At 45.3% G+C, this 27,034-nt stretch overlaps 1 protein-coding gene and 1 pseudogene across 1 annotated transcript; both read left to right on the top strand.

The window, feature by feature from the left end:
* The first annotated feature begins 1,948 nt into the window (after window positions 1–1,948).
* LOC129693592 (probable G-protein coupled receptor 139) lies at window positions 1,949–11,953 on the top strand. Its single transcript, XM_055630386.1, has 2 exons — window positions 1,949–2,219; window positions 11,043–11,953. The coding sequence occupies exons 1-2, from the start codon at window positions 1,949–1,951 to the stop codon at window positions 11,951–11,953; spliced, it is 1,182 nt and encodes a 393-aa protein (XP_055486361.1).
* A 191-nt stretch (window positions 11,954–12,144) lies between these two features.
* LOC129693591 (tubulin alpha-1D chain-like) lies at window positions 12,145–24,585 on the top strand (annotated as a pseudogene).
* Window positions 24,586–27,034: the final 2,449 nt, after the last annotated feature.

Below are 27,034 nucleotides of genomic sequence, written 5' to 3'. Positions count from 1 at the left end.
GAACATTCTGTTAGAATATGGTCTCCAATCATTGACTACTTGAAGGGGTGGATCGGTTCAGCACGGGGACCTAACTGTAGCTTGATCTCAGGATTAGATTAAAAGTTATACTTTATAATCCACGAACCTATCTCCCAAGATGTATTTTTAGTAAATCATTCCATTCTTTTTTTTATCTTGTCATCTGTGTGTTTTTCCTCTTTCCCTCTTCCTTACAAAAAAAACAACAAAATAAGCAGAACCAATCCACAATTGATAATATTAATAATGTACAACTGATGTATTATTTTAAAAGTGAATTGTTGTAGTGTATGTACGTTCCGTTATTGGCTTGATTTCACTTTTATTCCAATTACTCCTATATCCCGAAAATTGACCAAATTGAGTTATTAGAATTAGTGAATTTGGAATGCTAGTTTCGAAGACGTCTTCTTCTGTCATTTGTCTATTAGACCTGCAGCTACGCTGAGGTGAGCCAGGCCAACATCTCATCGTCCAGGTCAATCAGACCTCGTTCACCATTCGGAGACCGGTGTTTGGGGCAATTGGTGACGGAGCGCAGAAGGTTAAGGGGGGACTTGATAGAGTTGTTTAAAATGATGAGATGGATAGAGAGAGTTGACGTGGGTACGCTTTTCCCACTGAGAGTAGGGAAGATTCAAACAAGGGGACATGACTTGAGAATGAAGGGACAGACGTTTAGCGGTAACATGAGGATGAACGTCTTTACTCAGAGAGTGGTGGCTGTGTGGAATGAGCTTCCAGTGAAGGTGGTGGAGGCAGGTTCGTTTTTATCATTTAAAACAAAATTGGATAGTTATATGGGCGGGAAAGGAAGGGAGGGTTATGGTCTGAACGCAAGTATATGGGACTAGGGGAGAATACGTGTTCGGCACGGACTATAAGGGTCGAGATAGCCTGTTTCCGTGCTGTAATTGTTATATGGTTATATGGTTATATGGTGTGTTCCACTGTTGGTGTTGGGTCCCCACACTCGCAGGAGGCGCTGTCCACGAGGCACCACCTCTTCATCTCAACTCCATAGCGTCCGATTCCTGTCCTCAAGCGGATGATGGCTGTCCACTGCTTTCGGGGCAGGTCCTGACCAGTGACGTACATGGGGTGACTTATGTAATGTTGTAGACTAGATGGTTCCGCTGACTTCCAATGGTCTCTCCATCCAGTCTTGACCCAGGGCGCGTTACAACCGTCAGCCGGTTTTGTGCACAGCAGCTCTTGGGCTTGCGTGGCAAAGGGTTGCCGTGACTTGTGTTTCCGCAGCCTGATGCAGCCAAAGACCAGGCGCCGTGCCAAGGTGATCGCTCTGCCGAAGCCAAACAAACCCAACGACGACCCCAAGGGATACAGACCCATCTCACTCCTGTGTGTTCCATAGAAGTTCCTGGAATGTCTCCTCCACACACGTCTCAATCCAGCGATCGACACCCAGCTGCCTAAAGAACAGGGTGGGTTCCGACGCGGTAGGTCAACGGCGGACCAGGTGACCCTCCTGTGCCAAGACATAGAGGACAGCGTGCAGGCAGGGAACAAGGCTGGCGCTGTCTTCTTGGACCTCACAGCTGCATATTATATTGTTTGGCTGCGTGGACCACAGATGAAGCTTCTGGAAACTATTCCAGCCAAGCACACGGTGAGCTTCATCATGGAGATGCTGAGTAACCGCAGCTTCAGGCTACACATCAGCAACGGGCAATGCAGCAGGGTGAGGCAACTTAAGAACGGCGTCTCACAGGGCTCACTGCTGCCAGCAATGTTGTTCAACATCTACATCCATGACCTGCCTGAAACCCAGTCAAAGAAGTATGGCTATGCTGATGACCTGGCAATCCTACTCAGTAAGCCATCCTGGGAAGTAGCAGAAGAGGGCTTCTCTGAAGACATGACCATCCTGGCTTCATAACTGGGGAACTGGCGGCTCAAGCTCCGCATGGGTAAGACTACATCTTCAATGTTCCACCTCAACAACAGAGAAGCGACCAGCGACCAGCCCGTTCCCACGTATGTCGGTGTGGAGCTCGACAGGACGTTGTCAATCAAACAACACCTGGAAGGTGCCAAGGCAAACACAAGCGCCCGTGCAGCACTGATAAGCTGCCCAGCCCGCACCACATGGGGAGCCACAAGGAAGACACGGCGCATGTCCACAGTGGCCCTGGTGTTCTCAGCCGCCGAGTACTGCGCCGTAACGTCATGTTGCCGTAGCCTTCATGCCAAGAAGCTGGATGCTGCCCTCAACAGCATCCAGCTTTATTAGAAATTAGAAATACGTGCGACTAAGGCAAAACAGTTATAATGGGCGACTTCAATCTACATATAGATTGGGTGAATCAAATTGGCAGGGGTGCTGAGGAAGAGGATTTCTTGAAATGTATGCGGGGTAGTTATCCAAATCAACATGTAGAGGAACCAACGAGAGAGCAGGCTATTTTAGACTGGGTATTGAGTAATGAGGAAGGGTTAGTTAGCAATCTTGTTGTGCGTGCCCTCTTGGGCAAGAGTGACCATAATATGGTTGAGTTCTTCATTAGGATGGAGAGTGACATTGTTAATTCAGAAACAATGGTTCTGAACTTAAAGAAAGGTAACTTTGAGGGTATGAGACGTGAATTGACCAAGATTGACTGGCAATTAATTCTAAAAGGGTTGACGGTGGATATACAATGGAAAACATTTAAAGGCTGCATGGATGAACTACAAAAATTGTTCATCCCAGTTTGGCAAAAGAATAAATCAGGGAAGGTAGTACATCCATGGATAACACGGGAAATCAGGGATAGTATCAAAGCGAAGGATGATGCGTACAAATTAGCCAGAAAAAGCAGCATACCGGAGGACTGGGAGAAATTCAAAGACCCGCAGAGGTGGACAAAGGGCTTAATTAGGAAAGGAAAAATAGATTATGAAAGAAAACTGGCAGTGAACATAAAAACTGACTGCAAAAGTTTTTTATAGATATGTGAAAAGAAAGAGATTAGTTAAAACAAATGTAGGTCCCTTGCAGTCAGAAACAGGTGAGTTGGTCATGGGGAGCAAGGATATGGCGGACCAATTGAATAACTACTTTGGTTCCGTCTTCACTAAGGAAGACATAAATAATTTGCCGGAAATAGCAGGGGACCGCGGGTCAAAAGAGTTGGAGGAATTGATTGAAATCCAGGTTAGCCGGGAAGTGGTGTTGGGTAAATTGAATGGATTAAAGGCCGATAAATCCCCAGGGCCAAATAGGCTGCATCCCAGAGTACTTAAGGAAGTAGCTCCACAAATAGTGGATGCATTAGTAATAATCTTTCAAAACACTTTAGATTCTGGAGTAGTTCCTGAAGATTGGCGGGTAGCAAACGTAACCCCACTTTTTAAGAAGGGGGGGAGAGAGAAAATGGGGAATTACAGACCAGTTAGTCTAACATCGGTAGTGGGGAAACTGCTAGAGTCAGTTATTAAAGATGGAATAGCAGCACATTTGGAAAGTGCTGAAATCATTGGACAAAGTCAGCATGCATTTACGAAAGGTAAATCATGTCTGACGAATCTTATAGAATTTTCCGAGGATGTAACTAGTAGCGTGGATAAGGGAGAACCAGTGGATGTGGTGTGTCTGGACTTCAAGAAGGCTTTCGACAAGGTCCCACATAAGAGATTAGTATACAAACATAAAGTACACGGCATTGGGGGTTCAGTATTGGTGTGGATAGAGAACTGGTTGGCAAACAGGAAGCAAAGAGTAGGAGTAAACGGGTCCTTGTCACAATGGCAGGCAGTGACTAGTGGGGTACCGCAAGGCTCAGTGCTGGGACCCCAGCTATTTACAATATCTATTAATGATCTGCATGAGGGAATCGAAGGCAATGTCTCCAAGTTTACGGATGACACTAAGCTGGGGGGCAGTGTTAGCTGTGAGGAGGATGATAGGAGACTGCAAGTTGATTTGGATAGGCTGGGTGAGTGGGCAAATGTTTGGCAGATGCAGTATAATGTGGATAAATGTGAGGTTATCCATTTTGGTGGCAAAAACAGGAAAGCAGACTATTATCTAAATGGTGGCCGACTAGGAAAAGGGGAGATGCAGCGAGACCTGGGTGGCATGGTACACCAGTCATTGAAAGTAGGCATGCAGGTGCAGCAGGCAATGAAGAAAGCGAATGGTATGTTAGCTTTCATAGCAAAAGGATTTGAGTATAGGAGCAGGGAGGTTCTACTGCAGTTGTACAGGGTCTTGGTGAGACCACACCTGGAGTATTGCGTACAGTTTTGGTCTCCAAATCTGAGGAAGGATATTATTGCCATAGAGGGAGTGCAGAGAAGGTTCACCAGACTGATTCCTGGGATGTCAGGACTGTCTTATGAAGAAAGACTGGATGGACATGGTTTATACTCTCTAGAATTTAGGAGATTGAGAGGGGATCTTATAGAAACTTACAAAATTCTTAAGGGGTTGGACAGGCTAGATGCAGGAAGATTGCTACCGATGTTGGGGGAAGTCCAGGACAAGGGGTCACAGCTTAAGGATAAGGGGGAAATCCTTTGAAACCGAGATGATGAGAACTTTTTTCACACAGAGAGTGGTGAATCTCTGGAACGCGCTGCCGCAGAGGGTAGTCGAGGCCAGTTCATTGGCTATATTTAAGAGGTAGTTAGATGTGGCCCTTTGTGGCTAAGGGGATCAGAGGGTATGGAGAGAAGGCAGGTACGGGATACTGAGTTGGATGATCAGCCATGATCATATTGAATGGCGGTGCAGGCTCGAAGGGCCGAATGGCCTACTCCTGCACCTAATTTCTATGTTTCTATGTTTTAAGTGTAATTGGCAATATAGCAGCTGTGCTTCAGCTATGCAAATTGGGTTTTTGCATTATCAGAACTTACAACGTGCAAAGTAGTAACCTCTCAGGTCATTGTTAACAGACCGATGCTCTTACCAGCTGAAGCTACCTGAGTCATAATGGTGCACGACTAGTATTCAGCATTGCTCCAGTAGTTTTTGTCACTAAATCTTCAGGTATATTACAAACTGATGCTTGTGCTCAAAGATGGATACTTACGAATGCCATCTCTAGTCACGGAGGCAGATGGGATTTGCATGAGTTACCAATTGTCCAGTTGCTGGTATCAACTACCTATAGACACTGTGTGCATTCTATGGGTTAAAGGGTTATTGTGCGAATATGCATAATTTGAATGTATCATTTGAATGATACACTGTGGTGGTGGCAAATGTTTGTCACGTAGGTGCAACCCAGTCAAAGTATCCTGTCATATTTACATAACCTCATTTGGCGTTGGTGTATGATCACGTAAAAATAATGGCAACACAGAATGGATGTTGGATCACAAAGCACTTTATGATATTATGGCTCGCTGAAACACCGAATATCGATATGTTTGTAACCAGGCTCATTCACCGGATGCAAAAATATGTGGTTCACTGTGGCGAGAGATACATTCTCGCTACACGGGTGAGGAATTGTCTTGTATGTCTGTCCTCCATTTTGCCTCAATAGTCGGGTATTGCAACAAATTCAGCAAGATCCCTCTTCAGGGATTTCGGACTGTCTGACTGGCCTATGCAGCCATGGTTCCCGTTTATGTTGGGAATATAGTAGAAACGTAGAAACATAGAACATAGGTGCAGGAGAAGGCCATTCGGCCCTTCGAGCCTGCATCGCCATTCAATATGATCATGGCTGATCATCCAACTCAATATCCTGTTCCTGCCTTCTCTCCATACCCCCTGATCCCTTTAGCCACAAGGGCCACATATAAATCCCTCTTAAATATAGCTAATCAACTGGCCTCTACTACCTTCTGCGGCAGAGAATTCCAGAGATTCACCACTCTCTGTGTGAAAAAAAAATCCTCATCTCGGTCCTACAATATTTCCCCCTTATCCTTAAACTGTGACCCCTTGTTCTGAACTTCCCCAACATCGGGAACAACCTTCCTGCATCTAGCCTGTCCAACCCCTTAAGAATTTTGTAAGTTTCTATAAGATCCCCCCTCAATCTTCTAAATTCTAGCGAGTACAAGCCGACTCTATCCAGTCTTTCTTCATATGAAAGTCCTGACATCCCAGGAATCAGTCTGGTGAACCTTCTCTGTATGGCAAGAATGTCTTTCCTCGGATTAGGAGACCAAAACTATACGCAATACTCCAGGTGTGGTCTCACCAAGACCCTGTACAACTGCAGTAGAACCTCCCTGCTCCTATACTCAAATCCTTTTGCTATGAATGCTAACATACCATTCGCCTTCTTCATGCCTGCTGCACCTGCATGCCTACTTTTAATGACCGGTGTACCATGACACCCAGGTCTAGTTGCATCTCCCCCTTTCCCAATCGGCCACCATTCAGATCATAATCTACTTTTTGCCACCAAAGTGGATAACCTCACATTTAATCACATTATACTGCATCTGCCATGCATTTGCCCACTCACCCAGCCTATCCAAGTCACCTTGCAACCCCCTAGCATCCTCCTCACAGCTAACACTGCCCCCCAGCTTCGTGTAATCCGCAACCTTGGAGATGTTGCATTCAATTCCCTCGTCCAAATCATTAATATATATTGTAAATAGCTGGGGTCCCAGAACTGAGCCTTGCGGTACCCCACTAGTCACTGCCTGCCATTCTGAAAAGGACCCGTTTACTCCTAATCTCTGCTTCCTGTCTGCCAGCCAGTTCTCCATCCACATCAATACTGAACCCCCAATACCGCGTGCTTTAGGTTTATATACTAATCCCTTATGTGGGAACTTGTCGAAAGCCTTCGGAAAGTCCAGATATAACACATCCACTGGTTCTCCCTTATCCACTCTACTAGTTACATCCTCGAAAAATGCTATAAGATTCGTCAGACATGATTTACCCTTCATAAATCCATGCTGCATATGCCCAATGATTTCACCACTTTCCAAATGTGCTGCTATCCCATCTTTAATAACTGATTCTAGCATTTTCCCCACTACCGACATTAGACTAACTGGTCTGTAATTCCCCGTTTTCTCTCACCCTCCCTTTTTAAAAAGTGGTGTAACATTAGGCACCATCCAATCCTCAGGAACTACTCCAGAATCTAAAGAGTTTTGACATTTTTTCACTAATGCATCCACTATTTCTGGGTTTTTTTCCTTAAGTACTCTGGGATGCAGCCTATCTGGCCCTTGGGTTTTATCTGCCTTTAATCCATTCAATTTACCTAACACCACTTCCCGGCTAACCTGGATTTCACTCAGTTCTTCCATCTCATTTGACCCCCTGTCCCCTGCTATTTGCGGCAGATTATTTATGTCTTGCTTGGTGAAGACAGAACTAAAGTAGTTATTCAATTGGTCTGCCATGTCCTTGTTCCCCATGATCAATTCACCCGTTTCTGACTGTAAGGGACCTACATTTGTTTTAACTAATCTTTTCTCTTCACATATCTATAAAAGCTTTTGCAGTCCGTTTTATGTCCCCTGCCAGTTTTCTTTCATAATCTATTTTCCCTTTCCTAATTAAGCCTTTTGTCCTCCTCTGCTGGTCTCTGAATTTCTCCCAGTCCTCTGGTAGACTGCTTTTTCTGGCTAATTTGTACGCTTCATCTTTTTTTTATACTATCCCTGATTTCCCTTGTTATCCATGGATGCACTACCTCCCCTGATTTATTTTGTTGCCAAACTGGGATGAACAATTGTTGTAGTTCATCCATGCAGTCTTTAAATGCCTTCCATTGCATATCCACCATCAAACCATTAAGAATCAATCGCCAGTCTATCTTGGCCAATTCACGTCTCATACCCTCAAACATACCTTTCTTTAAATTCAGGACCCTTGTTTCTGAATTAACGATGTCACTCTCCATCCTGATGAAGAACTCAACCATATTATGGGCACCCTTGCCCAAGGGGCCACGCACAACAATACTGCTAACTAACCCTTCCTCATTACTCAATACCCAGTCTAGAATAGCTTGCTCTCTCGTTGGTTCTTCTACATGTTGGTTTAGAAAACTATCCCGCATAAATTCCAAGAAATCCTCTTCCTCAGCACCCTTGCCAATTTGATTCTCCCAATCCATATGTAGATTGAAGTCACCCATTATAACTGTTTTACCTTTGTTGCACGCATTTCTAATGTCCTGTTTGATGCCACCCTCAACCCCACTACTACTGTTAGATGGCCTGTACACAACTCCCGCTAGCGTTTTCTGCTCCTTAGTGTTTCGCCGCTCTACCCATATCGATTCCACATCCTCAAAGCTAATGTCCTTCCTTTCTATTACGTTAATCTGCCCTTTAACCAGCAACGGTACTTGACATCCTTTCCCTTTCTGTCTATCCCTCCTGAATATTGAATATCCCTGGATGTTCAGCTCCCAGCCTTGGTCACCCTGAAGCCATGTCACCGTGATCCCAACTATATCATAGTCATTAATAGCTATCTGCACATTCAACTCATCCACCTTATTACGAATGCTCCTTGTGTTGAGATAAAAGCCTTCAGGCTTGTTTTTACAACATCATTACCTCTTATACTATTACCCCTTTTACTATATAATATAACCTCATATGGTTATTCTAAACTTGAAACTTTGCTGGTTCAGCCTGTGACTCAGGAAAACAGCCCCTGCATGATAAATCAATTAATTGACTTGCAGACTCGGAGAAGACTGCTCCTGTGGCTCGGATTGTCTGACCGATCCATGTATGTGCTCGCTGCATAGTGCAGAGATAGCACCACGACATCAGTACATTTCCTCTTCTGGAGATGGGGAGCGTTTTGTTTAAATACTATGTTACATATAATACGGCACGGATAACTGGCGTCTTGAAGTTCATTTCAAATGGGTCCTTGACAATAAAGTATGTATAAAGCCAATAACTGAGCCCAGCGTGCCTTCTCATAAGATTTGCTGCAGAGAGTGGGACCCACTCCTTCGGGTCTCACACGCTGATATCCAGTTTATAAAGGATATCATTTACACGTTCTCCCAGGCTAAGCACACGGAAGGATGGGATATCAGGGGGCTCCAGTTACATCATTATCTTTGGCCTGGCTCTCATAAGGTAGTTATCCTCAGGGCGCTGGTCTCGGCGCAACGGGTTCACTCACTACATAAATAGCGATTGGGCAGGATGTTTACACCTGCAATCAATATAATATTTTACTATAGGGGCGTCAGGTCTCAAGCTAGTTCTCATGGCATAGCCCATGGACCTTCGGTCATGTGTGGCCACACATTTACAACAATACGTCAAGGTCACCTAGAACCTTAAAGGCTCTGATACTAGCAGTGTTTGTTAGTTACGACAAACCTCATAAGAAGGTATGAGTTCAGACCATCTCCAGGTGCTTGAAACGGGGTTGACTAATGAAGGAGTAGATACTATCTTCTAATCTCACTTCACCAAGGCTGCCACATCATCAGCAGTAAGGGTTATGTACGGTCGGCTGTAACACATCCTAACGACTGCAGGATGGTTTACCGAACGAGCTTTCCAAACATTTTATAATAACCCATAGCCAGACCGGGGGTATTTGCAAACTCTATTTTAGGTTATATTTTATTGTTCTTCCCGGATGAGAGGGGTTACTATTATCATTATTTGTTCATTAAATAGCATCAGCATGTTTTAAACTCCCTCTTCACCTATGACTGCACACCTGTACATGGTACTAACACCATCATCAAGTATGCAGATGATACCACGGTGATTGGCCTCATCAGCAACAACGATGAGCTGGCCTACAGGGAGGAGGTCCAGCACTTAGCAGCATGGTGCGCTGACAACAACCTGGCCCTTAACTCCAAGAAGACCAAGGAGCTCATTGTAGACTTCAGGAAGTCCAGAGGCGGCACGCACACCCCCATCCACATTAACGGAACGGAGGTGGAACGTGTTTCTAGCTTCAGGTTCCTGGGAGTCAACATCTCCGATGACCTCTCTTGGACCCACAATACCTCTACTCTGATCAAGAAGGCTCATCAGCGTCTCTTCTTCCTGAGGAGACTGAAGAAGGTCCATCGTCTCCTCAGATCCTGGTGAACTTCTACCGCTGCACCATCGAGAGCATCCTTACCAACTGCATCACAGTATGGTATGGCAACTGCTCTGTCTCCGACCGGAAGGCATTGCAGAGGGTGGTGAAAATTGCCCAACGCATCACCGGTTCCAGGCTCCCCTCCATTTGGTCTGTCCAAAGCAAGCGCTGCCTACGGAGGGCGCACAGCATCGCCAAGGACTGCTCTCACCCCAACCATGGACTGTTTATCCTCCTACCATCCGGGAGGCGCTACAGGTCTCTCCGTTGCCGAACCAGCAGGTCGAGGAACAGCTTCTTTCCGGCGGCTGTCACTCTACTCAACAACGTACCTCGGTGACTGCCAATCACCACCCCCCCCCGGACACTTATTATTTTTTTATTCAAATCGTTTGCTATGTCGCTCTTCAAGGGAGATGCTAAATGCATTTCGTTGTCTCTGTACTGTACACTGACAATGACAATTAAAATTGAATCTGAATCTGAATCTGAATCTGAAAACCATGTCATGTCTGCATGCATTATCAATGTTCCCCTAATCTGTGGTCAATTGCTGCAATTGTGCTTGTGTTAGACTTTTCCACGGCATGAAATCACAGAGCTTTGAAACCTTCACGGAATCACTGACGTGACTCCGATGTAAAATAGTATGATTAAACGAGACCTTGTCAGTTTGAAGTTTGATCTTTATTTTATGAGGAGTTACGATCAGCGATTACGTGCCATCCGTTCCCAACCCTGGTATCATAAAGGTCATCTGGTAGTTCTAGCTGTCTCTAATCTTACTATGTCGCTTCAATTTATTTTATCTGTGATTTCACACCGCTGCTTTGTAGATTGACGCGCATGCGCACTGGCGGGCTTTTATTCACGTAATCGCTCATCATAACTCCACATAAAATAAACTTCAAACTGGTAAGTTCTCGTTTAATCTTACAATTTTATTACATCAAGCATTATTTTATCGTTACTCCTTTTCCCTTACCGTTGTTTCTCTTAACAGCGAACATAGCGGCCGTTGTGATCCTATCGCGAGCGAGGTGTGGACTTTCCAAGTGCGTTACTTATTACCTCGTGGCCATGGCGGTGGCGGATCTACTGGTTATCGTCTCCGCCGTGATACTGAATCGAATCACCGGCATCTACTTTATTAACAGTTTGTTCTCCACCACTCCCGCCTGTAGTTTCAGCACGGTGATGATTTATACAAGCAGGGATTCATCGGTGTGGCTGACGGTTGCTTTCACCTTCGATCGATTTGCGGCCATTTGCTGCCGGCAGCTAAAAGATAGTTACTGCACCAAGAAAACCGCGACTGTGGTGATAGCTGCTGTGTGTGTCCTGAGCGGTGTGAAAAATGCCCCTTTCTACTTTACATACCAACCATTGTATACAGTGGACGGAGTGCCATGGTTTTGTGACATTAAGTTAAGCTTCTTCACTGAACCTGTCTGGAAATCATACGATTGGCTGGATCGCATTTTGACACCTTCTGTTCCTTTCCTTCTGATCTTTTTGTTCAATGTTCTGACTATCAGACACATATATGTGTCCAACAGAATCCGCAACGCACTTCGTGGTAACAAGGAGGGCGAGGATGGGAAAGATGCTGAAATGGAGAGCCGGAGAAAATCCATCATTTTACTTTTTAGCATCTCCACCAGTTTTCTGCTCTTGTGGGTGACGTATGTCATTAATTTTATGCTCGTTCGGATTAAAGGCGGTTCCTATATCTCCGGTTTCAGTTTCAGAAACCCACGTTACATTCTCCAAGAAAGCGCCAACATGCTCTCGACCCTCAGCTTCTGCACGAATTCCTTTATTTACGCAGTGACCCAGGCTAAATTTCGACTGGAGTTGAAGAAGGCTGTGAAATATCCTCTGGTGGTGGTTCATAACTGCCTCAGACGATGAAAATAAATTATTCCCAAACAATGTATACTTCTGTCCCGGTTTTAACGTTCCGTTATTTGTGCTAAAAATGTGATCTCCCTATTGCCAATATCCCAGCTAGTATAGCGGGCACCACATCCAAAGCACCGCTCCATCCAGTTTCTCCCGGACAACTGAATCATTTGTAGTATAAAGGTAGAGATAGACACGAAATGCAGGAGTACCACGACGGGTCAGTCATAGAACTGGCGGCTTTACAGTCACCATTCAACACTCAACATTCCTCGTCAGATATTGCCGTATGTTCGTAATAGAGTGAAGGTGGGATGTCTGTATAAGCAAAAATGCGTGAGCCTTGCAACCAAATCAGTGTGCGTCATTTTGCACGTAACGGGGAAAATACTATAGGGGATTATGTGTTTATCTTTGGGGTATTGATGATGTATGATGAACAACCCGTGAAAATATTCGAGGTTTGCCGAAAGTCCATTCATAATATATTCGTCCGCTCACTTGACGTCAGCTCAAGGATTATTTTTAGATTTAATTGCAATGATCATGAAGCACAAAATTACTGTTAGAGAAAAACCGCAAATATTTTGTTCTCTCATCATCCTTGCAGCGATAAATTCTAAATTTCCATCAGTTATAGAGGTTACGCTTTTCATTTTCGTTCTGAGAAAACAGTCTAGCAACACATGAAAAAGGAATACAAAATGGACTTCATCCTATTGTGGTTTTAATGAACCGTGCAGTTGCGCAGGAATTAGGACGACAACTGCAGAGACACTGTATACGTCACAGAGGGAGACACAGTTCGACGGGGATGTGGGCAGCGTTCGGCCAATTTAAAACTGGCCTGATGGAGTCATAGAGGAATGAAACACAGGAGAGAATTAAATAGACAGATACAGAGTGAGAGGGAGAGAGCGAAGAGGTGGGAGGGAGGGGGACAGGGGGAGAGAGGGAGACAGAGGATGAAAGGCAAAGAGAGAGAGGGAGAGATAGAGGGGAAGACGGACGGGAGACAGAGAGAGGCGGTTTCATAAAATGAGAGAGAGAGTGACAGAGAGATAGATAGATAGATCGGGAGAGAGATGAAGAGAGAGATAGGATAGTTACAAGGAAATATAATGGGAGGGAGAGAGGGGGAGAGGGAGAGAGGGAGAGAGAGAGAGGGGGAGAGGAAGACACACGTAGAGAGAGACAAGCGAGATGGAGAGAGAGAGAGGGGGGGAGGGAAATCTTTAATCTCGAAAGAAGCACAGTAAAATACAGATACTGTAAACACAAGCTTGAGAGAGACCGCGATGGGTAGAGAGAGGGGAATGCACACATACAGAGTGGGGGAAGAGGGAGACAGGAGGAGAGAGGGAGACGGATAGAGGGAGTTGAAAAGCGAGATGGAGGGAGGGAGAGAGGGAGAGAGGGACAGATACAGAGTAGCCAGGCAGAAATACATAAGGAAAGACAGGGGGAGAGAGCAAGGGTGGGAAAGAGGGTATAAAAGTTCGTTTCTTAAAAAGCAGATAACAACAAAAACAGTTAAATGTAAAAGGTGGCAGCCTTTAATTGATTCGTCAGACGGGAGTCGTAAAGATCTAGAATGCGCACAAACGTTGCTCAGCGCTTCTCGGGCTCCCACTCACAGTACAATGGAAAGTTGGCAGAATTATACATTCTTCTTATCCGTAAAACACTCCTACCAAGTCTGAATATGGCACGACTGAAAGATTCTGCTGTCTTTCACAATTTACAAAAATCTGGGTCCAAATCAAGCTCATCCAATGACAAGTAATTGCTTATCTTTGGACCGTCAGCTATTTTGTCAATCTTGGCTTCTTAATGGCCTTGAATGAAGCAAATGTTATTTCTGCAGGATTTCATCTTAATTTCTTTATTTAAAATGACAACCTGCCCTCCATGTTGTGTTCCATATAATTTACAAAGTTATTCAGACTTGGCACCGCGCCATTCTTTTGTTTTAGTAGACCATGCATTTGCAGAAGAACGACCCCAATTTTAGATTTAACTATTCGATTTGACTACTAGCTATTTCATTCCCTCCTTCTTATCAATCATGATAACAGGCACAGCCTTCGGTAGGTACACATAATGGTCGGACGCATTAGATCAATATTTAGCAGAACGATAGTCACAATGTATCACAGTGTCATATATAACCGTATAACAGATAACCATATAACGATTACAGCACGGAAACAGGACATCTCGGCCCTTCTAGTCCGTGCCGAACACTTACTCTCACCTAGTCCCATCTACCTGCACTCAGGCCATAATCCTTCATTCCTTTCCCGTCCATATACCTATCGAATTTATTTTTAAATGATGAAAACGAACTTGCGTTCACCACTTCCACTGGAAGCTCATTCCGCACAGCTACAACACTCTGAGTAAGGATGTTCCCCCTCATGTTGCCCCTAAACTTTTGTCCCGTAATTCTCAAATCATGTCCTCGTGTTTGAATCTTCCCTACTCTCAACGGAAGATGCTTACCCACGACAACTCTCTGTATCCCTCTCATAACTGTTTAGACCTCTATCGTCCCCCTCAAATTTCTGCGCTCCAAATAATAAAGACCTATCTTGTTCAGCCTGTCTCTGTAAGTTAGATGCTGAAACCCAGGCAACATTCGTGTAAATCTCCTCTGTACTCTCTCTATTTTGTTGACGTCTTTCCTATAATTTGTTTTATCCTACAATAAGTATTTGGCGACCAGAATTGTACACCATATTCCAGAATTGGTTTCACCAATGACTTGTACAATTTTAACATTACAACCCAAGTTTTATACTCAGTGCTCTGATTTATAAAGGCCAGTACACCAACATATTTCTTTACCACGCTATCTACATGAGATTCCATCTTCGGGGAACTATGCGCAGTTGTTCCTAGTTCCATCTGTTCAACTTCATTCCTCAATTCACTACAATTTACCATGTACGTCCTATTTTGATTTGTGTTGCCAAGATGTAGCATCTCACACATATCAGCATTAAACTCTATCTGCCATCTTTCAGCCCACTCTTCCAAATTGCCTAAATCTCTCTGTAGTTCGAAAATCGACTTAATTATCAACAACACCACCTATCTTAGCATCATCTGCATACTTACTAATCAAATTTACCACACCATCATCCAGATGATTGATGTATATGACAAGCAACAATGGACCCAACACAGATCCCTGAGGCACCTCACTAGTCACCGGCCTCCAACCTGACAAACAGTTTTCCACCATTGCCCTCTGGTATCTTCCATTCAGCCACTGTTGAATCCATCTTGCTACTCCACTATTAATACCCAACAATTGAACATTCTTAACCAACTTTCCAAGTGGAAACTTGTCAAAGGCCTTACTGAAGTCCATATAGATAGCATCCACCGCTTTAACCTCAGTAATTACCCTAGTAACCTCTTTAAAAAAATCAAGATTATTAGATAAACATGATCTTCCAGGCACAAAACCATGTTGACTGTTCCTAATTAAACCCTGTTTATCCAGATGATTATATATATTATCTCTAAGTATCCCTTCCATTAATTTGCCCGCCACTAACGTCAAACTACGAGGTCGGAAATTGCTAGGTTTACTCTGAGAACCCATGTTTTAACAATGGTAGAACATGCGCAGTACGCCAACCCTCCGGCACCATTCCGATTTCTAATGACATTTGAAGTATTTCAAATCCCTAAGTCCACCAAACCAAAGTCATGCCCACTAGTTCAATTGTACCCCAAAGTCCATCAAGCCGATGGTATGGTAACCAGTTCTCACACAATTCATTGACAGCAATCCTGATGAAGCTGTTTTAGGGTCGATGGCTGTTGCTACCTGTAGGCGGTGTTATCATTTCAGCCGATATTGGGGCTGTGCCCTAAAGTTCACACCTCTCCGAGGGTGTTGCCAGTCTCTTCCTAGATCGTTGCACAGATGAGGTGCTCCCCCCTTCTCATCCAGTGTTGGGGTCCATCATCTTGATCTAGACGATATCGTATGCCTGGGATTGGACAGCTTCTTTAGGTATGTAAAGAGAAAAAAAAATCGTTAAGACCAAAGTTGTTTCCTTAAGGACTGAAAAGGATGATTTATTATGGGGACCAAGGACATTGGGGATAAGTTGCACAGGTACTTTGGATCTGTCTTCACTAAGGAGTACAAACAATTGCTGCCCATTATCTATTGCGGACAACATTTGACCCTGCCCTTTAGTCTAAGCGGCCAATCAGTGCCCTCCCGCCACTGGCTGGCACATAGCAGCCATTCTCCCGGCCGACCAATCAGACGACGGGACTCCCCCATAATGACGGCGTATAAATAGCGCGACCGGCGGCGTCAGCCAGTCATTGTCGAGGGCTGCGGTGATCACTGGACATTGTGGTGGGTGACGTGGTGGAACTCTGAGGATTGATTGGTGAACGGGAGCCCTCTGTAGGCGGCGTGCACCAATCGGAGAAATGCGAGCGGTGCTAAGAGAACCATGTTATCGCCGGGAGACCCTGTTAACAACGGGACGTGCACACAGACGAGGGTGGGTTTCTTGGGACGGCATCGGGGGAGGCGGAGGGGGAGGGGTTATACTTGGAGCATAGGAAGAAGCGCCGGGTGACTTTACGCCCCACCTCATTTTCTCCGTCTCTCAAAACATATCCACATCCGATACTAACCCCGTGCCTCCCCCCATCTCCAGCGTGAGTGTATTTCAGTTCACGTCGGCCAGCCGGGTGCCAGATCGGCAACGTTTGCTGGAAGCTGCATTGCCTGGAGCACGGGATCCAGCCAGATGGACAAGACCAGCGAGACGGGGACGGGCAAGCACGTCCCGCGGGCTGTGTTCATCGACTTGGAGCCCACGGTGATCGGTAATTTGGAGTGGCGGGCGAAGGCTCATGTGTCTGGGTTTGTCTCAAAAGCTCCCCGCGTCCGGGAAGGAAGGGCATTTGTGGCGCTGATTAATTCTCTGTTCCCTCTTCCCTCCCCTGCAGACGAGGTGCGGACCGGCACCCACCGGCAGCTCTTGCTGGCCTTTATAAATCAAAGCATTGAGTATAGAAGTTGGGATGTAATGTTAAAATTGTACAAGGCATTGGTGAGGCCAATTCTGGAGTCTGGTGTACAATTTTGGTCACCTACTTATAGGAAGGATGTCGACAAAATAGAAAAAGTACAGAGGAGGTTTACTAGAATGTTGCCTGGGTTTCAGCAACTAAGTTACAGAGAAAGGTGGAACAAGTTAGGGCTTTATACTTTGGAGCGCAGAAGATTAAGCGGCGACTTGATAGAGGTCTTTAAATGATGAGGGGGACAGACAGAGTTGACGTGGATAAGCTTTTCACACTGACAGTAGGGAAGATTCAAACAAGGGGACATGACTTGACAATTAAGGGACAGAAGTGTAGGGGTAACATGAGGGGGGACTTCTTTACTCAGAGAGTGGTGGCTGTGTTCAATGAGCTTCCAGTGAAGGTGGTGGAGGCAGGTTCGTTTTTATCATTTAAAAAAAATTGGATAGATATATGGACGGGAAAGGAATGGAGGGTTATGGTCTGAGCGCAGGTATATGGGACGAGGGGAGAATACGTGTTCGGCACCGACCAGATACTCGAGATGGCCTGTTTCCGTGCTGTAATTGTTATATGGTTATATGGTTGTATCGTATTTGCATAAATATCTATCAGGCCTCCGAAATGAATCATCGAGATTTGGCCCAGCATCCGCATAAATCCACTATTCCAGTTTCCATACAGTATCACTCCATGATTCCATGAATTACATTATTTTGAATAAATATTCATCGTCTTTAAACTAGAATGGTTGGGGCGAGGGACTCAAATAGCGAAAGCTAGTAGACAGAATGGGAGGCAGGAAGCAGAAAAGGGAAGCACTCGGACACAAGAGGAGAAAGAAAAAAAGGAAATAGACAGAGAATAAGAGACGGGGGGTTTCTTAAATGTGCATATTTTAATGCTAGGAGCATTGTAAGAAAGGTGGATGAACTTAGAGCCTGGATTGACACCTGGAAGTATGATGTTGTGGCGATCAGTGAAACGTGGTTGCAGGAGGGCTGTGATTGGAAACTAAATATTCCAGGATTTCGTTGTTTCAGGTGTGATAGAATTGGAGGGGCAAGAGGTGGAGGTGTTGCATTGCTAGTCAGGGAAGATATTACAGCAGTGCTTTGGCTGGATAGATTGGAGGGCTCATCTAGGGTGGCTATTTGGGTGGAATTAAGAAGTGGGAAAGGTGTAGCAACACTTATAGGGGTGTATTATAGACCACCAAACGGGGACGGAGAATTGGAAGAGCAAATATGTAAGGAGATAGCAGATATTAGTAGTAAGCACAATGTAGTGATTGTGGGAGATTTCAACTTTCCACACATAGACTGGGAAACACATTCTGTAAATGGGCTGGATGGGTTGGAGTTTGTAAAATGCGTGCAGGGTAGTTTTTTTGCAGCAATACATAAGGTACCTACTAGAGGAGGGGCAATGCTGGACCTCCTGTTAGGAAATGAGACGGGACAGGTGGCGGAGGAATGCGTTGGGGAACAGTTCGGGTCCAGTGATCACAATACTATTAGTTTCAATATAATAGTAAGATTAAACGAGAACTTACCAGTTTGAAGTTTGATCTGTATTTTATGAGGAGGAACGTTGAGAGAACACGTGAAGAACCCGCTTCCAACGCATGCGTGTATTCTTCAAAGCAGCGGTGTGAGGTCGCAGAAAACTATAATGACCTAACATAGTAAGATTATCAAAGAGATCACAGTTTTTGATATGATCATAGGAGGGTGGGAGCGGAGGGCACGTATTCCCTCAACGTTCCTCCTCATAAAATACAGATCAAACTTCAAACTGGTAAGTTCTCGTTTAATCTTATTATTTTACTTCGGAGTCACGTGAGTGACTACGTGAAGATTTCAAAGCTCTGTGACCTCATGCTATGGAACGAGTCCATGCTTCACAACTGCCTTGGGTATTGGGAGAGAGCATCATTAGTAATTTTACAACACACTTATACAAAGACTTGTGTGGTATAACGAAAACAAAAAATTATTAAATGAAATCATAGCCCTGTAACCTTTCGGGCAAATTATATTGTTGAACGTAAAATGGTTTCCGAAAACGATGATGGCTCCAAAACTGGTTTATTATAAAACCTTTGGAAAGCCCTTTCGGATGACCATCCTGCCATTCTGAGGATTTGGTCTGTGGGTACCTCCAGAATTTTTGCTGCGGATGTTGCTGCAGCCCTGGTGGAATGAGATTTAAAAACATTAGTGTCTATTCCAGCCATCTTTAGGACATATTTGAGCCACCTTGATATAGTTTGGGTCGTGACCCTTTTGTGCGGTTTCTTGTAAAAGATTAACAACGCCATTTTCTGACCTCGAATGCTCTTCGTATATTCTATGTATAATTGGATGTGTCTTGCTATACACAGTCGTTCGTCATATGGATATGCCATAAATTCAATCACTTGACCCGATGAACCTGGTCTGTTTTATTTTATTAAATCCTGTATGACAAACACCAGTTTCTCGGGTGAGATGATCAGGGAGTCCAGGCTCAGTTTGCTTAATGACTGGACTCGTTGTGCGGTAACTAACGCCATGAGCATAACCATCTTCATGGTCAGTTTATGAAGTGACAATGCTGTTATGGGCGACCAGCTCCCCAGCATGTTTAGAACGACACCCACCTCCCAGATTTTAGAGTACCTGGTTTTAGGGGGATTTGCATTGAATATGCCACTCATAAGTTTTGTTACCAGGGGGTGCGTTACCACCGTGTGCCGCTCCGTTCCTTGTGATAGGTAATTGGAGAGTGCACTTCTGGCACTATTGATGGCACTGTAGCCCAATCGATTATCATAATGGAGGCTTGTTAAAAATTCCAATACGGCCGGAATGTTCGTGGCCCTTTGGTCGAGGTTGTTGTCCAAGCAGTATATGCCCCATTTCTTGATGTGTCCAAGGTACTGCTTCCGTGTTGACAGTCTTTGTGCAGATGAGATGAGATTCATCGTCCTGTCTGACAGCCCCATGCCGTGTAGTGGGTCTTTCAGACTCTACAAATCAACAAACACATCCATAGTCTTATGGCATGGATGACTGCCCCCAGTCACGGGATGAATTAATAAATTCGGGCTATGTCCAATAAGGCAACATGGTTCTAACACCATCCCCTGTATGACCAAATACCACGGTTGAGTAGGCCAATCGGGTACTATGAGAATCCCAGATGCCGAGTTGCTGAATTTCCCTTAGTACCCGATTGATGAGGCAGAACGGGGGAAATGCATCACACTATGGCTTTGTTTACGTAACAAAGTTGGTTTAAGAATTTTAGTAAATAATCTGGGGGCTGATGTTAGCCCATTTGGTAAGGCTCTATATTTTCAAAGTTCCCCCATCCAGTTAAATTTCAAATACCGTCTGTGATCCCCTCTGATGGCTACTGTATAGTATGCATCTTTTAAGTCAATGCTTGCCATATAGAACCCAGCTGACACTAAATCTTTAGCAGTAATAAAAGTATCCATCTTAAAATGAACATATTGAACGAATGTGTTTAGGGTTGAAAGGTCAATGATAATCCTGCAACCCCCATCTTTTTTATTTTTAATAAATATGTTTGATAAAAATTCTTTTTTTTCCTTTTTTTCATGAATAGTATGCTCAATCACACCCTTTGTGTACAATCATTGTAGCTCCATGTGGGCTTTAGATTGTTCGGTTTTTGTAAGGACAAAATGCCTTTCTGGTGTATGTTGTACTGGGGGGTTATTGGGATAAGTAAATTCTATCAGATAACCCTGAATACTGCTTAGAATATACGAGTCTGTAGTGATTTTACAGCATTCATAACTGTAGTATTGCAACCTCCCCCCCGTCGTGGGGCCCTTTTTTACAGAAGAACCACACCCATCTACCTCCATGGTTACTGGTGGTTGTGTTATTTCATCGTTTTTTTTTAAAAAGGGGGGTTCTGGTTTCATATCTCTTGTTCGGGGTTGTGTGGGAGGTTGAGGCTTCCGCATCTTCCAGGGTGGCCGTTCCTGGCCATACCCTAAAAAAGGCTGCTGCGGGTAATATTGATTTCTGGCACTGCCACTGGTATGAGCCACATTTTCTGGTCTTGCATGTGGCTGGTATCGTGCTCCAAAATAGGCCTTTGCGCTGGCCTTGATGAGCCCCAGTGTCTTGGCTTCGTCATCCAGTTTTTTGACTTGTGCGGTCAAGTCTTGTCCAAACAAAAGGGTTGAGGTATTTGCGGTTCTTCGTTTGCAAATGGTAGCATATTTTGGGTCCAGTGCTGGCTGAATGGCAGCCTTCCGCATGTTGTTCAGCTCATATTGAACATTGCAAAACAGAGTTAGTGCGTCTTGATGGTCTTTGGTTAGTTCTGTTTTGTCCAGGGTGCGGGTGTATGCTGTGATCCCTGCCGTCAGTCCCTTTAAGGTTTGTCTGGATCTTGAGGTCCTGGTTCCTAATGTTCCTCCCCATATGCTGCCAAATGCATTGGTTTACACTGGGCACCTGTAATGCCTCACGGTTGCCAGGTGGCAGATGTCTGGCCAGTCTCTGTAAATATTTCTTGTTGGAGTTTGTGGCCAGACATATAGTTAATACAACTGCCATCCTGGGATCCAAGTCTGCCCCTGTTTGACTTGGCTTAAAGTAATCAGCCACTGTGTCCAGCAGTGTCCCTGCTGTTTTAGGATCATGGGACGCTGTATTACCAGGCTCTGGCCCATCAGGGTCTACACCATTTTCCCACATACCTATAGTAAGGGTCCTAGCAACATAGAAAACATAGAAATTAGGTGCAGGAGCAGGCTATTCAGCCCCTCGAGCCTGCACCGCCACTCAATTCAATGGGGTCCGTGGGGTTGTACCCGATTCGTCGGGATTTTGCTGTGTAGCCGGTCAAAACCGGCTCCAACACTCTCAGCGCTCCTGGCTGCTCGTTTATCTCAGACCGCTGGGACCGACCCCGGTGTTCACGGGACTGGTCCCTCGCGGCAGTTCCGCAGTCGGTCAAACCGGCTGTTAATCTTAAACTTAAACCGCTGGGACCGACCCCGGTGCTCACGGCGCTGGTTTGCAGCCGGTTAGACCGGCTCAAATGCCCTCAGCACTGGCCGCTCCCGGCTGGTCCCTACGAGCACTTGATAATGGTCCTTAAAATGATGGGAGGAATAGACAGAGTTTATGAGGACAAGCTTTTCCCTTTGAGAATAGGGAAGATTCCAACAAGAGGACATGACTTCAGAATTAAGGGACAGAAGTTTAGGGGGAACATGAGGGGGAACTTCTTTACTCAGAGAGTGGTAGCGGTGTGGAATGAGCTTCCAGTGGAAGTGGTGGAGGCAGGTTCATTGATATCATTTAAAAATAAATTGGATAGGCATATGGATGAGAAGGGAATGGGGGGTTATGGTATGAGTGCAGGCAAGTTGTTCGGCACGGACTTGTAGGGCCGAGGTGGCCTGTTTCCGTGCTGTAATTGTTATATGGTTATATGTTTTATGGTTATAAGTCTCCGACAACAAAAACAATCCAGGTATTTGTTTTGCTAAAAGCCTCAAACCCGGGCATAATTCTAGAGAAACTCATCTGCGCCCTCATCTAAGTCTGCACGCCCTTTCATAAATGGAGCAACCGGAAAACCACATAATGCTCTCAACACAGAATTGCCAGAGCTGTATATCTTTATTGACATTTCAATCCAAATTGAGCTCAACAGTCCCTTGCTGTAACATGTCGGAGGCCGATAAACGATCAGAATTTCGGAAGTGATTTGGACAGTAATGTGGATGGGAAGTGTCCACACGTATGGCGACTCAATATAGACAAACCCTCCCAGCCCTGACTGCCAACCAGATTAGCATTTAGGTGTTGGCATAGGTTATGAATAAACCATGTCGCGCGATCGCTCGAGTCCTATTTTCGTGCGCTAAACCTCAGATGCAGCTTGATAGCGTTCATCAGTAACGTCACATCCAGTCGTCTATTGATGATTTTCGTTTGAATTCCACCCTAGGCCGACCAGTGCACCGGACTCCAGGGGTTCCTCATCTTCCACAGTTTCGGCGGCGGCACCGGCTCGGGCTCCATCTCCCTCCTCATGGAGAGATTGTCCGTCGACTACGGCAAGAAATCCAAGCTGGAGTTTTCCGTCTACCCGGCGCCGCAGATCTCCACCGCCGTGGTCGAGCCCTACAACGCGGTGCTAGTCACCCACTGCACCCTGGAGCACTCCGACTGCGCCTTCATGGTGGACAACGAGGCCATTTACGACGTGTGTCGGCGGAACCTGGACATCGAGCGCCCCACCTACACCAACCTCAACCGCCTGTTGGCGCAGATCGTGTCGTCCATCACCGTCTCGCTGCGCTTCGACGGCGCCCTCAACGTGGACCTGACTGAGTTCCAGACGAACCTGGTCCCATACCGGCGTATCCACTTCCCGCTCGCCACCTACTCGCCGCTGATCTCGGCCGAGAAGGCTTACCACGAGCAAATGTCGGTCCCCGAAATCACCAACGCCTGCTTCGAGCCGGCCAACCAGATGGTGAAGTGCGACCCCCGCCAGGGCAAGCACGTGGCGTGTTGCATGTTGTACCGCGGGGACGTGGTGCCGAAGGACGTCAACGCCGCCATCGCCACCATCAAGAGCAAGCGCTCCATCCAGTTCGTTGCCTGGTGCCCGACTGGGTTCAAGGTAAGTGAAGGGTGTGAGACAAAATCGTGTATACTCGGTGGAGGAGGGGCATTAGCTCTGTTTGTCCGATACCTCAAGTAAACTGCACAGCTAGAAATGTTAAATAGATGTCTCTGTATTGATCGACGATAATTGAACAAGTACCTCCCCCTCTCTCATCACTGAGCCCTCACTACTCAATACCCCAACGCTATGTAGTTATCCAATGGGAACGTTCTCATCGGGTCCTAAAATTTGCAGGAGACATCCTGTCCAAATGCGGGCGCAAGGGATGGAGGAGAGTCGGTAGATTTCTAGGAATTCATGTGCCTGGAAACGGTGGTCCGAAGTATCTCTTGCTATCCGGTAATCGGTCTGTAAAAATACTCCAGTGAACATTGAGCTTCTGATAGGGGAAGAAGTAAAGAATTGGGATAATCTCTTAATTGATACATTCCCCTTTCCAGCGCCCTCGCCCGAGGAACAGGGGCTTTGCAGTTCACCCAAAAACACGGGTTCACACTGCGAAGGGGTTGGGAGGAGCTCGCTTGTTCACATGGGCCATGGAAGTGAAATTCAATGTCTACACTTTCCCTACTCCCGCAGGTGGGCATCAACTATCAGCCCCCGATTGTGGTGCCGGGGGGCGACCTGGCTAAGGTGCAACGCGCCCTCTGCATGCTGAGTAACACCATCGCCATCGCCATGGCCTGAACCCGCCTGGACCTGAAGTTCGAAAAGATGTACGCCAAGCCCAAGTCCACTGGTACGTGGGAGAGGAGGTGGAGGAAGGACAGTTCCAGGACGCACGGGAGGACATGGCGGTGCTGGACAAGGACTACCAAGAGGTGGCCATGGATTCCACCGAACTCGAAAGGGCAGACGAGGAAGGAGAGGAGTAGACGCAATATGTTAAAATTGAAATGTTTAATCAAATGCTACATTTATGCGACAGAGCAACTTTAGATTTAGAAAGTAGGTTTAATAAGACAGCATTGTAATTTCGAAAATATTTTTTTTTTAATTAAAATTCCATTTGGAAGTCCATCTGCTTGTCTTTGGAAACTCCCGAGGACATTTTCACCCTATGACAATGAGAGACGCTGGCTGGCGGCAGAATAACGATTGCCACATATATTTCTAGCATAGGGCGGTCATATCAGTGCAAAACTGACTAATATAAACCATATAACCATATAAACCATATAAGAATTACAGCACGGAAACAGGCCATCTCAGATTCAGATTCAGATTATACTTTAATTGTCATTGTCAGTGTACAGTACAGAGACAACGAAATGCATTTAGCATCTCCCTGGAAGAGCGACATAGCATATCTCGGCAATACAAGTCCGTGCCGAACACTTATTTCCCTTAGTCCTATCTACCTGCACTCAGACTATAACCCTCCATTCCTTTCCCATCGATATACCTATCAAATTTATTTTTAAATGATAAAATCGAACCTGCTTCCACCACTTCCACTGGAAGCTCATTCCACACAGCTACTACTCTCTGAGTAAAGATGTTCCTCCGCATGTTACCCCTAAACTTCTGTGCCTTAATTCTGAAGTCAAGTCCTCTTGTTTGAATCTTCCCTACTCTCAATAGAAAACGCTTATCCACGTCAACTCTGTCTATCCCTCTCATCATTTTAAAGACCTCTACCAAGCCCACCTTAACCTTCTGCGCACAAAGAATATAGACCTAACTTATTCAACCTTTCTCTGTAACTTAGTTGATGAAACCCAGGCAACATTCTAGTACATCTCCTCTGTACTCTCTCTATTTTGTTGACATACTTCCTATAATTGGGCGACAAAAAATTGTACACCATACTACAGAATTCGTCTCACCAATGCCTTGTATAATTTTAACATTACATCCCAACTTCTATACTCAATGCTCTTTTATAAAGTCTAGCACACCAAAGCTTTTTTTTTACCGCACTATCTACATGAGATTTCACCTTCGAGGAACTATGCACAGTTATTCCAAGATCCTTCTGTTCAACTGCATTCCTCAATTCGCTACCATTTACCATGTTCGGCCTATTTTGATTTGTTCTGCCAAGATGTAGTACCTCACATTTATCAGCATTAAACTCCATCTGCCATCTTTCAGCCCATTCTTCTAAATGGCCTCAATCTCTCTGGAGACTGGAAATCTACTTCATTATCCACAACACCGCCTATCTGAGTATCATCTGCATACTTACTAATCCAATTTACCACACCATCATCCAGATCATTGATGTGAATGACAAACAACACTGGACCCAGCACAGATCCCCGAGGCACCCCACTAGTAACTGGCCTCCAACCTAACAAACAGCCATCCACCATTACTCTCTGGCATCTCCATTTCACCCACTGTTGAATTCATCTTGTACTCCTGCATTAATATCCAACAATTGAACCTTCTTAACCAATCTTCCACGACGAACCTTTTCAAAGGCCTTACTAAAGTCCATATAGACAACATCCACTGCTTTACCCTCATCAATTTCCATAGTAACCTCTTCAAAACATTCAAGAAGATTAGTCAGACATGACCTTCCAGTCACAAATCCACGTTGACTGTTCCTAATCAGACCCTGTTCATCCAGATGCTTATATATATTATCGCTTAGTATCCTTTCCAGTAATTTGCCCACCACTGAAGTCAAACTAGCATATCTATAATTGCTAGGTTTACTCTTAAAACCCTTTTTTAAGCAATGGAACACCATGCGCAATACGCCAACCCTCCGACACTATTCCCGTTTCTAATGGCATTTGAAATATGTCTGTCATAACCCCTGCTATTTCTACACTAACTTCCCTCAATGTCCTAGGGATTATCCTATCAGGACCTGGAGACTTATCCACTTTAAAATGTTTCCATTGTGTTAGTTCTTCTTCTTCTTTGAATCTCATAGTTTCCATAGCTAATCTACTTGTTGCCCTTACCTCACATAATTCAATATTCTTCTCCTTGGTGAATACCGAAGAAAATAAATTGTTCAATATCTCCCCCATCTCTTTTGGCTCTGCAGAACAATAGAAGGGGGTGGGAGGCCGAAGGGTGGGGCCTAGGGTGAAGGGCGAGGGGGTTGGGCAAATCTGGGGGGGGGGGGGGGGGGGCTATGCAAGGGAGAGGCAAAGGGATGGGGAGGGGAGAGGATGGAGCGGGAATTCGGGCTGTGGAGGATTCCACATACTCAGTCACAACTTTCTTTAAAGCACAATATTATAATATCACATTAAGAGGACTTTAATCGTTTTAAACGATCTAGCGGCGGCTCGTGTTGTCGACCTCCCCGTGGTGAGCCTGGTCAACTGACCTCAGCCGGGCGAACGACAACGAACAGAGACAGCTTGGCGC

Source organism: Leucoraja erinacea, unplaced genomic scaffold (assembly GCF_028641065.1).
Source record: "Leucoraja erinacea ecotype New England unplaced genomic scaffold, Leri_hhj_1 Leri_360S, whole genome shotgun sequence".
Taxonomy (NCBI): Eukaryota; Metazoa; Chordata; class Chondrichthyes; order Rajiformes; family Rajidae; genus Leucoraja; species Leucoraja erinaceus.
This window is presented reverse-complemented; position numbering and strand designations above follow the sequence as displayed.

What these genes read in the sequence shown, in the direction of transcription:
- LOC129693592 (XM_055630386.1), top strand. Translation starts at nt 1,949, where the DNA reads ATGGGTAAGACTACATCTTCAATGTTCCACCTCAACAACAGAGAAGCG. An exon ending in CGCCGTAACGTCATGTTGCC is followed by an intron (nt 2,220 to 11,042) that starts GTAGCCTTCATG and finishes TTCTCTTAACAG; the next exon opens with CGAACATAGCGGCCGTTGTG.